Source organism: Staurois parvus, unplaced genomic scaffold (assembly GCF_062004578.1).
Source record: "Staurois parvus isolate SC_StPar_1 unplaced genomic scaffold, SC_StPar_1.0 ptg000397l, whole genome shotgun sequence".
Taxonomy (NCBI): domain Eukaryota; kingdom Metazoa; phylum Chordata; class Amphibia; order Anura; family Ranidae; genus Staurois; species Staurois parvus.
Genome location: NW_028318193.1, coordinates 6161816 through 6179080, shown reverse-complemented (window position 1 = coordinate 6179080; position 17265 = coordinate 6161816). Strand labels below are relative to the sequence as shown.

At 39.1% G+C, this 17265-nt stretch overlaps 1 protein-coding gene across 1 annotated transcript in view; it reads left to right on the top strand.

Moving 5' to 3' along the window:
- The window catches only part of PTPRK (protein tyrosine phosphatase receptor type K), a 528548-nt gene that overhangs the window by 351717 nt on the left and 159566 nt on the right, over positions 1-17265 (top strand). The window contains exons 9-12 of the mRNA XM_089686377.1: positions 956-1258; positions 9311-9420; positions 9788-9989; positions 12309-12414. Of these exons, the coding sequence (XP_089542503.1) occupies positions 956-1258; positions 9311-9420; positions 9788-9989; positions 12309-12414 (721 nt within the window). The remainder of the gene's footprint in view (positions 1-955; positions 1259-9310; positions 9421-9787; positions 9990-12308; positions 12415-17265) is intronic.

Genomic DNA, 17265 nt, shown 5'->3' with positions numbered 1-17265 from the left:
TCTGGACTGCATGATTGTAGATGAAAAGAAGCTGCATGTGATCAGCAGCACTGAAATGCAACTAAGGTTTTTTGGGCTTTTATTAAATGCCAGTTATTTATGATACACAGTACACAGGCAAACAAAAGGTCATCCAGATAGGCCCATTCATTCCATTACGTTGCTGTAACAGACATTAGGGGAGTTAGGTCCTCAATGCACCTTTGTTTACCTGCAACACAGTGTTGGGGTGCAATGCATTGGAAAAATTATTGCAAGTGCTTTTACAAGTCTGCTCTGGTGTGTCCAATTAAAGTGCATGGGCTGCCTTAATGCAACGCCCCAAAGCAGACAGGTGCAGTGAGTCCTTAGGTTTTAAATTCAATTTAATGCATATTTTTTAACAAGATCTGGCATATATAGAAAAATACTTCTCCATATACTGTATGCAGTATCTAGCACTTAAAGGCCAGGCCATCGAAAACTGATTTTAGGCAAAGATTGGTGACATAAATTATATATTGCCAGGCATGATCTTTTGCCTTGGCCATTACCAACAGTAAAGCAGTGTCCTGTTTGGGTATTATATAGTTATATATTGCCTAACAGCTTTGCTATCCTTTGTATAAGAGCCTTTTATCCACACTGTATTTATTGCACTGACAATGCAGATGGCAACAAAAGCTGACTACTTCAACTCGTACACGATTCATAATAAGTAAACCTTTATATACAGAACGTGAGATATTTACAGAAGCTGTGTAAGTCTCAGATTAGAATAGGAAAGAATAATAGGCATGGCTTTGTGGCTGTTGAATGGATGTGTAGAAGGCATGGGCAGAAAATGTCATATTATTGAAATATGATTGATAAATGTATTGTTTTGATGGTATAACAAGATAGGGTGAAATTAACTGAAAACCCTCTGTTTTCCTGGTATATTGCTTACATTATGTACTCTCTTCTGTTTATCCAGAGCCTATGAGGACACCGAAAACTCTGAAGATTGCTGAGATACAGTCCAGACGTATTGCTGTCGACTGGGAGTCTCTGGGCTACAATATCACTCGCTGCCATACCTTCAATGTTACCATTTGCTATCACTACTACCGGGGCCACGGCATGAACAAGGCTGACTGTCTAGATATGGACCCCAAAGCTCCCCAGCATGTAGTGGAACATCTCCCACCTTACACAAATGTTAGCCTGAAAATGATTTTAACCAATCCAGAGGGAAGGAAGGAAAGTGAGGAGACCATTATCCAAACAGATGAAGATGGTAAGTCTTTAGTGTTAGCGACCCTGTCACCAACTTAAATTGCAGGTAAAAGTATAGAAAAAAATCAAATATTTTAAAAGCTTTGCCAAGGAACTTAGAAAGCAACTGGATTATAGCTGCTTCTTTATTCCGGACATGCAAAACCTCATTCCTTCGCATCCATTCTGTTAATAACCCACAGAGCATCTCTTCACTTTAGGAATGAAGAATAACAGGCGCAAGGGAACTGGCAAAAAATGGCCAAATAAACATTCTGCTGATGGCCTACAGGAAACACAAAGCACAGCATAGGGTGTTAGCTGTTCCCTTGTCTCAAAGAAATGTCATGTTATGGCAATGCTACCATACTATGATTCTAGCTCCCACTCATGTGCACAGAATGTGGCCTATCTGACATAAACAGATTATTCTGCCACTGTGTCTGAATTCTTTGGAAAACATTTCAAACTCGTAGAACTTTTGTTTTACAGTGGGCAAAAGCACTACACTTTTCCTCTCTTCCCTGACTCTGTTTAGTAATCCAATATGGAGCCTCCTTTTCTGTATGAAGACAAAATTCAGGAAACTAAAGGGGGTGCAGAGTTTGTAGCAGAAGCTGGTAAGGATTTTTCCACCCCTGCATTTTAAGAGAAACAGACTATGGCTTCTCACTAGGTGCTTACCACTTTAGATTCCCTGAACGACACAATTGACACTGTAGATGACACAATGACATCTTTGCCTAGCAGCACCTGAGTCTCCACAGCCCAAATAAGCCCTTGTTGTCACAAAGAGGCTGGCAAAATTAAAAAAAGACTCCTATCCATGTGTATATTAAGTGTATCCTCTCAAGCATTGTGCTGAAATGTGTACTTTGAATTTTAGGGGAAAAAATAGGCTGTTCTAGTAGTAGAGCCTGCTATTTCAATTCTCAATAAACACTTTTTAGTTCATATTGAGGATGTTCCTTTTAAGGATTCTGTTGATTAGATCTTTTGTAGTCCTTTGTCCTTGGAGGTCCAGCCTTCCAGCTGGTTATTGCCATCATGACTATTTGCCAAAATAAGGCTAACTGGACAAGGCCAATAAATAGGCCTGTCTTTGATGACCCTGTTCTCTTGGAACAATTGCATCTGATGCCCTTAACCTTTTTGCTTTGTGGGGATTCTCTAGAGAATGCAACTTGCCAAGTCCTCTAGAATGTTTTTGACCTTTGTGTATATGCACAGGTTTTGCTGAACCTGCTTGTAAAAGGCACCTTTTATGCATGCCTTCTGATGGTTTATGCCTGTTTGGGGAATCCCTTGATAAATTCATCAAGGATGTCACTGAAGGAAAGATGCTCCTATTCCATAAGAAAAAGTCTCCTACTCCCATGGCTACTAACTATACTCAGCAAAAGGGGCCCTTTTGCTTATCCCAGTCAACTAAAAAAGCAAGGCTTACAACTTGCTATCATCGCAAGCCCTCCCCACAGTGAAGAGGTTCTCCCACTCCTCAAACATCTGTTGGCATTCCACCATTCTGTATCCAAAATATCCTAAAGCTCTGGGCCCAATCTGTTATTTAAAATGTATACAAAACAGAATTTCTATCTGTGCCCACACTCCCAAACTTAGTTTTAGCTGACAAACAAGATTTACTGGCCACCTTGTGACAAATTCAGTCACGAGAGGTGGTTGTTCCAAGTGCTTTAGAGGAAAAGTTGCAAGGTTTTTAATTAAACCCATACAGTCTCAAACCTATTTTTAAAGTCCCTGAAAAGATTTCTTTGTGTACCAAAAATCTAGAAGCAATTGGCAAGATCTGTTATTGTTTCTCTCAGACGAGGAGTTTCTGACATCAGTAGACATATAAGATGCCTATCTACATATCCCCATCTTTCCTCCACACCAACGCTTTCTTCATTTTGCTGTAGGAGACCAGCACTTCCTGCATTGTTTACAAAAGCGCTTACCTTGCTTCTTGCTCTTCTGCCGACTCAAAGAATCCATGTCATACAATACTTGAACAACCTTCTACTAAACAAGTCTAGGGGTGGCCCTTCCAAAGTTCTTTGTCAGTGTCCAGTCACCTGAAGGTAGCAATCATGTAACCTGTGGTTATCACTACAGCTCTGTGTCCTGTGCTGTATTCCAAGATTTACAGATGGGTCAAAATGTTTGCTAGAAAATTACTCGCCCCCTCCAAAAATATGTACATATTTCAAAAACAGAGGCCCTGTAGAATAAAATGGTAGTAGTTGCAACTTGTATTTCACTTGATTTTTGTGCAACTGTCAAACACATTTTTTGGTAAAATTGTTAAAATATATTTTAGTGCATACAAATAATATGATATTAAATACGTTTGTAACATATAAAAGATAAATATGTTTGTAACATATAAAAGATGTAACATATAAAAGATGTAACATATAAAAGATGGGGTTGCATAGAGTAAATAGATACAAAACATGCCAAGCCTTAAAATTGCACATATCTCTGAAATGCCAAAAAACTGCAGTACCCAAAATTGTCCATTGGTGATACTTGAAAAGCCCTTACAGGTTTTCAGTTTAAAGGATAAGTGCACCTTTTCACAAAAATTAATAAATGCAAATTTTTTTTGTAGGTAAATAAATGTGCATTTATTATTTTTTGTTGCAGGAGCCTGTAAAGCAGTGCATCAGCGATCAGCAGATCACTGCTGCCATGCAGGTCTCCTGCAGACCTGTCAGTATATCTGCTTGCCTGTAAGGGATATACGGGCAAGCAGATATACTGACAGGAATAGCGCCATGGTAGTTCATTGAGAACTACAAGCCGACAGCCGCTAAGGCTGTCGGGACTCATATTTCATTCATTCACAAAACACTGTGAATGAATGACGCAGCCATGTGGGCTTAAACCTGCATGGCTGCACTATTTTTAAAATGGGGGGGAAGGGATCATGTGGGGGGTCGAAGGCAACATTAGGAACATGTTACATGTTCCACCCTAAACTGAGTGAAACATGTAACCTGTTCCCAAAGGTGAACTTATCCTTTAAAGTTGACCATAAATTATAGCCCTAGAGTCATTCCTCTCACGCTGACGTTTGCAGTATTCATTTGTGGCGTAATTGCTGTTTACATACATATGCAAGCCCTACACCATGTTTGCTTGCGGTGAAAGGGGTGCTTTTAATTCCCCCCACTATTTTTTTTAACACTCTTTTTTTATAGTTTATTTTTCATTTAACTTTATTGCTATCACAAGGGGGCTATTAGGCCCCTTGTGTGATAATATGGGTAAATAAAAGGTTCTCCTTAATGGAGTCATCAATGGTGTATTAGACTCCCTGCTGCAGTCAGTCAAGCACAGATCATGCTTGATTAGTTGGTTACCTGGCCACAGTAGCCGAGGAATGAATAAACTGAACATGGGATTGAAGAAGTACTTGTTGCTTCTGGGTTCATTCATTGCAAAGGAGATCAATGGATGCTGCAGTGAGCTCTCCACTTGAAGTTTTCACTCTTTCTAAATGGAATGTGGAGTTCAAATGGTTAAAATGCAAAAGGCATTTGTTCGATTTTAAACCAACATCTGTTTTTATCCATAGTGATAAGAAAATGTGAAGGTGAAGGATGGAATTTCTTTCTTGAACAGGATAAATTAATAAATATGTTGAACAAGGACACTTGTTCTCTCTTTATATCAGTGACACGGTTTAGTGTAGTAGCCATTTTTCTCTGTTGTGCAAGCTTTTAGCATTACTACACATGACACACACAATTTGCTATAGAATCATAAGTTTAGAAGATTTTAAGTCTTGTAAATGTGCAGTGGTGTCCAACCTCTTCTATAGACGCAGTGTATTGATAAGTCTTGTTCTGAGACAATTTTGCTTTTATTTTTTGAGCAGCTAATTCATATTGTTCGATTTCTCTATATTGAAAATTCTGACACTCTAAAGCTTAACTTTGGGCACAGACACCTCAACTTAAATTATAATTCTCAATAGCCAAATACACTTGCAAACACAAGTATTACCTTGTAAAAGTAGCAGGGACATCATCACTGGGGTTGTACATATTTGATGCAAAATTAGAGCTGTGGTAGGGACTGTGCAGACCGACTCACTACAGACTGTCTGCAAGAAAATACAGTGGGGGCCCAGATACAACACCAATAACCTTTCACAAAGCAGGAGATGGCACAAGTGATTGGTCTTTTTACCAGGAAGTTCCTGCTTAAAGGCAAAGTATGCTGGATTACTGCACAGATCTAAAAGAAATACACAAAGCACACCAAAATTCAGGTATGAGTATACATGCCTCTTGTAGTTAGACAATGCTTATCTTGGAGTTCAACTTTAAAGTGGAAGTAAAGGCAAAACCTAACTAACTCTAAACTTACTCTCAGCCACATTCTAAGCCTAATCTATCTATCCCTGTAAAGGAAAAAAATTGCTATACTTGCCTATTCTGTAGCTGTTCTGCTCCAGTTTCGGTCCCAGGCTCAGCTGTCAGCGACAGCTTCAGTGTGTAAGAGAGGCAGCCAACAATGCCCCATAATAACTCTGCTTCCCATGGATTTCCCAGCTGTTGTTGGCTTTCTTCTGCACACAGAGGGCACCTCTGGAGGCCAGCAGCTTCACTTCCACTTTAAAGACCACCAGAACCGACTGAGTTCACATTTGTGGGCCTAAATATTGATAAACATATGTGCTGTTTAGTACCATAGCAGTTCAAGTTCAGGGTTACTTGGGTAAGTGCAATAAAGAAATACAGTATCTCACAGAAGTGAGTACACCCCTCACATTTTTGTGAATATTTTATTCTATCTTTTCATGTGACAACACTGAAGAAATTACACTTTGCTACAATGTAAAGTAGTGAGTGTACAGCTTGTATAACAGTGTAAATTTGCTGTCCCCTCAAAATAACTCAACGCACAGCCGTTAATGTCTAAACCGCTGGCAACAAAAGTGAGTACACCCCTAAGTGAAAATGTCCAAATTGGGCCCAATTAGCCATTTTCCCTCCCCGGTGTCATGTGACTCCTTAGTGTTACAAGATCTCAGGTGTGAATGGGGAGCAGGTTTGTTAAATTTGGTGTTATCACTCTCTCATACTGGTCACTGGAAATTCAGCATGGCACCTCATGGCAAAGAACTCTCTGAGGATCTGAATAAAAGCATTGTTGCTCTACATAAAGATGGCCTAGGCTGTAAGAAGATTGCCAAGATTGTGAAACTGAGCTGCAGGACGGTGGCCAAGACCATTCAGCGGTTTAACAGGACAGGTTCAACTCAGAACAGGCCTCGCCATGGTCGACCAAAGAAGTTGAGTGCACGTGCTCTGCGTCATATCCAGAGGTTGTCTTTGGGAAATAGACATATGAGTGCTGCCAACATTGCTGCAGAGGTTGAAGGGGTGGTGGTCAGCCTGTCAGTGCTCAGACTATACGCCGCACACTGCAGAAAATTGGTCTGCATGGCTGTCGTCCCAGAAGGAAGCCTCTTCTAAAGATGATGCACAAGAAAGCCCGCAAACAGTTTGCTGAAGACAAGCAGACTAAGGACATGGATTACTGGAACCATGTCCTGTGGTCTGATGAGACCAAGATAAACTTATTTGGTTCAGATGGTGTCAAGCGTGTGGCGGCAACCAGGTGAGGTGTACAAAGACAAGTGTGTCTTGCCTAGAGTCAAGCATGGTGGTGGGAGTGTCATGGTCTGGGGCTGCATGAGTGCTTCCAGCACTTAGGAGCTACAGTTCATTGAGGGAACCATGAATGCCAACATGTACTGTGACATACTGAAGCAGAGCATGATCCCCTTCCTTTGGAGACTGGGCCACAAGGCAGTATTTCAACATAACAACTACCCCAAACACACCTCCAAGATGACCATTGCCTTGCTAAAGAAGCTGAGGGTAAAGGTGATGGACTGGCCAAGCCTGTCTCCAGACCTAAACCCTATTGAGCATCTGTGGGGCATCTTCAAATGGAAGGTGGAGGAGCGCAAGGTCTCTAACATCCACCAGCTCCTTGATGTCATCATGGAGGAGTGGAAGAGGACTCCAGTGGCAACCTGAGAAGCTCTGGTGAACTCCATGCCCATGAGGGTTAAGGCAGTGCTGGAAAATAATGGTGGACACACAAAATATTGACACTTTGAGCCCAATTTGGACACATAGGGGTATACTCACTTTTGTTGCCAGCGGTTTAGACATTAATGGCTGTGTGTTGAGTTATTTTGAGGGGATAGCAAATGTACACTGTTATGCAAGCTGTACACTCACTACTTTTGCACTGTAGCAAAGTGTCATTTCTTTACTGTTGTCACATGAAAAGATATAAAATATTTACAAAAATGTGAGGGGTGTACTGACTTCTCTGAGATACTATAACTAGAAAATAGATAGCTTTTTAGAACAGCTAAGTCATCATGCACACTTCACGTTTTTACAGCTGCTGTTTTTGGCTTTTGATTTTTTTTGTACAGCCAGTAAACTCCCTAGCATGTTATCCTATGTGTCCATGCCCATATAGACTGTAATCAACATTCTTTGGCTGGAAAAAAAACTCCCAGAACTGGTGGGTTTCTAGAAGAGTTTTCTAGCTGTAAAACTGCTCTAGTGCTGAAAAACATGTCAAAAGTGGTAAATTGTGGCAAACCAGCGTTTTTGGACATTTTTTTTGTAAAAAAAATAAACTCTAAAAACCGCAAATGTGAAAAAATAAAAAAAATTGGCTAAACGCTAATACAAAAACGCTGAAAAATTCTACACAGCTAACGTTACCAGCGTTAAAACGTCCAGTGTGAATGGAGCCTAATACTTTAAAAATGTCCCAGAGTACTTCATAATATTGCTTCATTGGTTTTGTCAAACAACTTTCCCACACAGCAAAAATGTTTATTAGCATGGTTTTTGGTTGCAATTGGCCACAGTGAATAAAATAGTCTCATTTATATTTTTATTTTGACTGTTAAAACATTACATTTGGTTTTTGGAAATCTGTAATTATGTGAGCTTCCTATTACTTTGTATAAGATGGAGAGAGCCCCATCAAGAAAGAACTGCCCATGGCAGCTAGTCTCTTCGGTGTCTTGACACGCACAGCCTGTCATTTTTCATTGCCCTCTAGGTCTGTATGCTCACATGTCAGACAGTGAAGGGACAAGGCAGTGCTTTTCTCCTCCACACCCAGAGACTCTGACAGTTCATCTGTCTGAAGGAAGAGGCTGTCATATGCCCTCCTTAGGTTTAGAAATGCTTTAATCTCTCACGTCACCACCTCCCTTATTTTAAGGCAGAATGTGTTGAAGAAGAAACTTTAGAAGTACCAAGTCTTTTAACCAGAGTCAACAAAAAATAGACCCAGTGACCAACATCAGCTTGATTTCTGCCTTTGTCTAAAATAATTTTGTGTATCACTTTTTTTGGAGTTGATTTAGTTGGTATAATGATTTATATAATGGTTTAATTTTATGCTGTTGTAGAATGACAGTAGCTATAATCAAATTATTACTTTGAGCATCACCTAATTTGTTTGTAAACTAATATTCATATTCTTCATTACTCAGCAAAAGGAACCCTTGATGCTTCTGGATGTTTGTTTTTTCTCTGTTACATACCTCATTCATGAATATCTGCTTTTCCAAGAAAAGCAGATGGGATAATAAAAGCTAGAGCACAAAGTGTCATGTTATTCATAGCAACCATTTAGATACTGTGCTCTGCTTTTCTGTAAATGATTAAAAATATATTTGAGTGGCTAGGACAATAACAGAACCATTTTAAAACTGTATTCTCATATGTCAAGCCCATCTAATACTAAATCTTTTTGTAACATTAGGTAACTGTATGAACTTCCTGCAAAAGCTGAGGAGTAATGAATTCTGCTGTTGTGTGCACAGCTCAGTTTCTCTTGTTGCTGTCTCATAGTTTAGCCTACGTAATGGTTGTCTCTGCAGAATATTTTTTAATTAGTCCTGCACTCCTGTGTTGTATTTTTTTATTGCAAGGGTTTTCTATTAATTTACCTAATTTAAATGCACAATATTTACTTTAGCTGTTTAAATGAAAACTTCCTTTTCCCACAGTACCTGGATATGTCCCATTCGGCTCGCTTAAAGGCACACCATTTGAAGACAAGATCTTTTTGAACTGGAAGGAACCCATGGAGCCAAATGGCATTATCACTCAATATGAGGTACCACTGCTCACATCTGCTGAAATGTCTTTGTTAAAATAATGGCCGTAATTAATCATGTTGGATTATACAGATTGTTGTTTGAAAGTTCCTAGCAGCTTGAGGTTATTGGACCGTCATGAAGGGCATGGTAGTGATGAGAATAGTGAAACCCATGGACAGGTGCGGAACAGTCTGTGCTGGTCACATTGCGGATTGTTGTAATAAATTACTAAACACAGGGATCATTAGCACAAACAAAAATCTGCAGACTTGTAATTTTGCTATTATTGCCTAAGGAACCTATAAATTGAATTTGCAGTATTTGTAAATGTAATGTGATGTCATGACTACAAAGGCCATTTTGTAAAAACTTTTCTTTCAACAGGTGAAATACAATAGTATACGGTCTTTTGATCCCGCAGTGCCTGTGGCAGGACCTCCTCAAACAGTTACTAAACTTTGGAATAGTACGCACCATGTTTTCTCTCAATTGCATCCAGGCACTACTTACCAGTTCCTTATAAGGGCTAGCACTGTCAAAGGATTTGGTCCAGCAACAACCATCAATGTTACCACCAACATATCAGGTAATATACCTTAGGTGCTAGCTATAGTTAATAAGTTGATTTGTGTGTCACCAGTATACAATTTAATTTTGAATTTTTTAAAAGTATATATAGCCCAAAGTTTTTCTATGCTTTTTAATAAAATGGGAAGAGTTATAACCTCATTCAGGTTTTTAATTGCTGTTTGCGATCCTTCTGGGGAGATTTACCCTGAAACAGCCTACAGCAACCATTTAGAAGATGCATTATGTGGCTTATAGCACTTAAAAGTCATCATTTGCTGATAATAACTCTGGCCATAGAGTTGGCTATAGATGGAGCAAATTTCTTTCCTGCAACCACAGGGGAATCCCTCCCGCAGAGCCATTGTGCTCTCCTGGTGGGGGGGCAGGTGAAGCTGTCCCCGCCGAGAGCATACAGTGATTATTGTTAGCGACTATAAAAGCTGCTAGCAATAATCACATGTAAAATCCAGCAGGCTGCTTGTACCCAAGTTGTTTGATCGATCAACTTGGGTACATTCAGCCTATACATGGTTTGAATCTCAGCCGTTTTCTGCTGAACTGGCAGAGATTCGAACCATCTATAGGCTGGCTTACGGCCAAGAAATATGTATGCTTAGTGAGATTAAAATATTCAACATCTATCTTTAATTCTTTTTTTATTTTTAGTTTTTGCTTAACTGCTTGTCATTTCCACTAAAATGAGACTTTGTTACAATGCAGCTTCAACCATACCACTGGTTTAGAAAAAAAAAAAAAATCTTCAGGCGCATTTGGTTATGTTTTGCCTGCTTTTGGATTCTAAAGCAAGCAGAGCTGCATTCATTTAAATTTGGGGAAGGAGTGCCAGGAAACTTGTCAGAGGACTTTGACAGGTTACGTGACAGGACTTCTATCTGAGTTGGTTCATTGTAGCTTCATGCAAAGAACACACACTGCAGGATACTGCAAACTCCACACTGTGGTCAGCATTTTATGAGTAAAATATAAAATGCTAGTCTGTAGTGGAGTAATTATTGTAATTCCCTGCGCTGTGTGGAGGGTGGTACTTTTTATTTCGGGAAAAAAACAGAGCCTTGGCAAAGACTGAAGTATGAAAAGTGCTTAAAAGTAAAAATTTGTTGTTGGTCATATCATTCAACTTTTTTTTTGTCTAGGTTTGAAAAATAGGGTTGTAACATTCCCTGTTAAATATGTTTACAGTTATTTTAGTAGCAACATTTGTAATGTGTAGCATTTAATTGGCCACAATGCTAACAAATGCTAGAGTTTTGGAACTACATTTGCCTAACAGAGTTAGTTACCATGATTACTTTTTAATATTATTTTGACTGTAGATAGAAATTGTTCTGGCAAATAGCACACCTGTATTAGCCCTGCAAACTAAGGCAATTACCTTTTTGAGGCTTTCCCTCCTTATGGTGGGTGTCAATGATGGTGTCAGGTCAGCAGTCTTTCCCATGATTGTGATTCCTACTGAACCAGACTGAGAGACCATTTAAAGGCTCAGGAACCCTTTGCAGGTGTTATGGCTTAATTAGCTGATTAGAGTGGGACACTATGAGCCTAGAATATTGCACCTTTTCACAATATTCACATTTTCTGAGATTGTGGATTTGGGGTTTTCATGAGCTGTAAGCTATTATCATCACAATTATGACAAATCACGGCTTGAACTATCTTGCTTTGCATGTAATGAGTCTATCGCATATATTAGTTTCACCTTTTAAGTTGCATTACTGAAATAAATGAACTTTTGCACGATATTCAAATTTTTCGAATTTCACCTGTATGTATTTTCAGTTGGCATTTCCACTGTATGACAGCATTTCTAGGTAATTATCCTGTGTGAAGCATCTGTAGTTATGGTGGATATTATTAATTAAAAGATATTAGGAGTGCTGACTGACATTCTTCATGGGACCCTAGAGTCCATCCATGTTATTTGTTCGTGCCAAAAAGATCCACAAAGAATAGCTGCTAAGGGTAGTTGTTAATGGCAGCAGTCAGACTTATTCAGAAGAAACCAGTCAAAGTCTGTCTTATACTGGTCTAAATTCAGATGCGGAAATTCTGATTGGTTGCTATTTTTTAGCACCTTTTAAGAATGTATTTATTTCAGGTACTTATATAGCGCTGTCAATTTACGCAGCGCTTTACATATATATTGTGCATTCACATCAGAGCTTTTATGTAATAAGGCTGTTTAACTAAGTAGATGGTCTGACACATTTTTCTTTGTGAAGCACAAATTATTTCACTGTGAAAACAATTTACATCAGAATAATGTACTAATTTAAAACGTTTCTATTTTTTCCAATTTTAACAATTCCTTTAGCTCCAACACTACCAGACTATGAAGGTATTGATGCCTCTCTTAATGAAACTGCCACAACCATCACTGTACTGTTGAGACCTGCACAAGCAAAAGGAGCTCCTATCAGGTATGTGTTATAGCCATTGCACCTAGGCATAGATGGGTCTGATTTTAACCATTTAGCCCACAAGAGACAAAGAGAAAAACTGTGGATGGAGGAATCTCCATTGTATTCTGGCAGCTGCTTGTGAACGATGACTGCCTTTTTGTAGGATACAATCACTGTTCGGCTGTTGAATTTCCACCCAGCTCAGATGATTTTTAAATGAAATATATCAAGCTGAATAGTGCTTGCAGGGTCACCCACTGTTTGAATTTCAGACCATTCAGAATTGATGAGCCAAAATTCTATGCCCAGAATTATCAACTATCCTATATTTGTTCCATATATGTAGTGCTTTGAGACAGATATGTTTTCTTATTCCTAAGTGGAAAGAAAGTTTCAGTTGCTAATGCAAATTTTTATGTTTATATTTACATTAGGTGACCATAGATTAAGATTAGGGTCAGGCTTGTTGTAACACACAGACCTTCAAAAATGTTTTACCCATGGCCGTGCGTGTATGCTTGTGCAATAAAAGCAATAATAATAAGAGTTACTGTATTCTATAGCATGCTTTTACCTTAAGGGAAGAGTAAGCTGCCAGTAATACATTTCTAGCCTAACCAATACCTCTGTTACTGATAAAGGCTTCCTTTCATGATCCAAGGTTACTCATAGGTAGTCAAATGTTAGTAACTAAATATCTTTTTAGTGCTTTTTTCTTTTTTTTTTTTTAATAATAATATTAACCACTTGCCCGTCTGGGGATTTACCCCCCTTCATGACCAGGCCATTTTTTGCGTTATGGCGCTGTGTTACTTTAACTGACAATTGCACGGTGGTGCAATGTTGCACCCAAATGAAATTTGTCCTTTTTTCCCCCACAAATTGAGCTTTTTTTCAGTGGTATTTGATCGCCTGTGCGGTTTTTATTTTTTGCGCTAAAACCAAAAAAGACCGACAATTTTGAGGAAAAAAAAGAACATTTTGGACTTTGCTATTAAACCTGTCCAGTATACAAATTTAATAAATCATAGTTCGTCATAAAATTAGGCCAAAATGTATTCTGCGACATGTCTTTGCTAAAAAAAACAATCCCAAGACGTGTAAATTAATTGATGTACGTGAAAGTTATAGCGTTTTCAAATGACGGTATAGATAATGGGATTTTTTTTTTTTTTTTTTACTAGTAATAGCAGCGATCAGCGACTTTTAGCGGGACTGCAGAGGACATTCTGACAATGGGGGTGGGAACTAGGTGTCACTAATACAGCGATCAGTGATAGAAAAAAAATAAAAAAGCACTGACACTAATGGCATTGGGCAGGAAAGTGGTTAATGTGAGGGCCGATTGATGGGTTCACTGTGTGCTTGGAGAGTTTTCCTAGGGGGCAGGGGGAGTGTGCTTCACTGTAAGCACACTAATTAGGATGGCTGTACTGTGCACAGCTATCCTGAGCAGTGTGCTCGAGCTTACAAGGAGGAAGATTGTTTGTAAACAAAACAATCTTCCTCCCCGTCAGAGACACTCGGTAATTACCGGTCGGGACCCAGTGACTGACATCCGCAGCAGCGCGGATAGGGCACGCACCCCCTACTCGGAAATGCTAAATGACGTATATATACACGTGATTTGAGCACAGGTGTCACCCTGTAGCTGTATATCTGCTATAGGGCGGTCCTTAAGTGGTTAATAACAATTAGGTTATTGCATAGAACAAGTACTCAATGTAGAATAAGATAATGTGGACCATTAAACCATCTGTATTCTGAGCGACACCCCTAAAGGTATTAGAATTACTGTGGTCCAAGGAGGGACAAAGTAAAGAAACAATACAAAAAAATAAAACCACAATAAACAAAGGCCAACATTCAAGATTCATGTATCATTCATGTCAAGATGATATTCAATCAACCCAAATAACCCAGAGTTATTTCTAACAGCAAGTGATCTTTGAGTGCTTTAAAGTCTGTCTTAATTATTAACTATATAAACATGGTTTATTTTTATTTTGTTTACTTTTACTTATATATTGTCAACATGCAGTGAATAAGCAAGTTTATATAAATAGCCATTGTGGTTAATGCAGTCATATATGGATACAAAATAGTTGGTCTATATATAATCTGAAAATTAATCGTATGAATTCTGGCTGTTACTCTAAAATAAGCCTCAAACTGACAAAGTCTACAAATGTCATTCATTTCCTTTCCTCTGCTATGTTTGCTTGTGCAGATGCTTGTGTATACATTAAGTAATTCTCTATAATATGCATGTTACATGTATAGAACATTGCTCTGTGGCAATCCTTTTTTTTTTTTTTTGTTCTTTTTCCTTTATTTATTTTTTTTGCTGCTCTTGACAGGTATGTTGGCCAGATTCTTAGATGTTGAAGGGTTATCCTCCTTATTGCCAAGAGCCCCTTAGCTGAATGGAAGGCTCATTACTGAAATCTGTAATTGTAGATATGACAAGGCTTCCTGGAACTTTACAAGTCTCTACTGTCTCTGTCAATTATGGAATTTCTTTTCCCCTCTGTGGTTTGAGTCAGCTGAGCTCCATTTATTATTAAATTTTGATGCTACTGACTGGAAGCTGTGTGCACATGTATTAGACTTGTATTTCATATGGAGGCAGAGGGAGCTGCTTTGTTGTGTGGCTGAGCTTCACTCCAGTCACATTTCATTCAATTCTATGCTTTTAGGGCTGGGAATGTTTGCCTTTGCCATAGCAGCCTTAGAGAACATCAGCACAATTTTTTATGACATTCCGCTCATCTCCAAAAAATCAAATGCATTATTTAGACGGCACCAGCAAAATTGCTGAAATGACTAGGTGGACATAATGGCATTCATACAGTCTTTATCTTCACTTTGTTGTGCTTTCTCAACACTGCTTGTCTAAGGGAAGTGCATATTGTCAACGGTAATACTCGGTAATGAGCAGTATTCTGTGACCGGTAACTTATTGTGAGGGAAAAGGCAGAAGCATAGGTCAGAATGATCTAAACCAACTGGATCAGGGTGAGCACTGGGCTATTCACTTGGCACATACTGCGAGACATTATTTTAAGGGGATGTGTAGGCTAAATATACAGTATATAGTAAAAAAAATAGCAGTTTGCGAAGGTTAACATTTCTGCTCAATATCCGTGTTTCATAACGAATAATAATTTTACACAGCTCTCCAAACCTGTTTATGGTGTTCCTATGTGTTTTCATTTGCACTTCCAATTGTACCTTATAGCGCAGTTTCAGGACATAATCACAGATTCCATATTTGTTCCGGGACATTCGGCACAGAAGAATGTTCCTGGTGTATAAGGCTTTTTAGCGACGTTTTAGGCCCTGCTGTTTGCTTTTGTAATTTGAATTATTGTATTTATAAATGTGTACTTATTTTATTTGATCTCATATATTTTATGTTAATCACGAGCCTATAACTTCTCACTTTAAACTGTAAGCTTACTTTAAACGTTCCCTGTCAGTTGCTGTGAGAATTTAAATATACAGATTTACTTCCCAGGTATTTGATGGGCAGATTCCACTTCCTTATGATGAATATAATGTTCATATTCTCTGTTCCTCCCAGCTGTACAAGTTCTCAGGAGAGGTCTAGAATGAGCTGAAGATTGAGAATGGGCAGAATGGTTAACACATTCTATAGCCAGACCCATCCCCAGTCCACTGATTAGTATTGTACATGTAGGTGGAAACCCTGGAGAGCTAAACCTTGCACAAGATCTAGGAAAAATAGTCAGGGACTTAAATTTTACATTTACCTTGCTACCTATAGAAGCAGGCAATTGTAAAGGACAGCATTGTTCCTGTGTTGGTTAAAGTGGAACTGAATTCTTAACTGCTTCCCAACCGCGCTATAGCCGATGGCTACAACGTGGTTGTCGAGTTGTGGGAGGGTGTCCATGGACGTCTTCCCAGAATGCGCCCCCAGCGGCTCACACTCGGCACTGTCAGTGATCGCTGTGTCCTACGGACACAGCTGATCACGTGATCAGTTAAAAGGGCAATCATAGTGGCCTTTTACTACGTGATCAGCAGTGTCCAGCAGATCACAAAGTAAATACAATTGCCAGTTATCGGCAGAACTTTCCTCACGCTGTGACAGGGTAGATCTGCACTGATTATCAGTGCCTCCAGTCAGTGCCCAATGATGATGCTTCATATCAGTGCATCATCAGTGCTACCCATCAGTGCTGCCTATCAGTGCCCATCAATGCTGCCTATCAGTGCAGCCTCATCAGTGCATGTCAGTGAAAGAGATAATTACTTGTTTGCAAAATTTTCTAATAGAAACAAAACCTTTTTTTTTTTTTTTTAAATTTTTTGCTCTTTCTGTTTATAGTGCAAAAAATAAAAACCCCAGTGGTGAGTAAATACCGCCAAAAGAAAACTCTATTTGTGTGAAAATTATAAATATTTCATATGGGTACAGTGTTGCATGACCGCGCAATTGTCATTCAAAGTGCAACAGCACTGAAAGCTGAAAATTGGCCTGGGCAGGAAGAGGGTGAAAGTGCCCCATAGGCAAGTGGTTAAAGCGATTTCCAAAAATGCAGACAGAGTACAAATGATGACTCCCCACAGCACACAAGAACAGAGTTAAGAAGGTCAGTCACAGGCGTTTCCCTCGCCATCACCATTTCTCTCAATGTCAGGAAAACTTATAACACAGGAACAGGCCAGCTGACAGAAATGACACTTATTGCCCTGGATAGCAGAGGAACAGGGAAGCTGACAGAAATTACATTTAGTGCCCCAGATAGCAGAGGAACAGGGCAGCTAACAGAAATGACAATTAGTGCCCCGAATTGAGACAGTACACACTATAGACAGATATGCTTTGTTCATATTTAA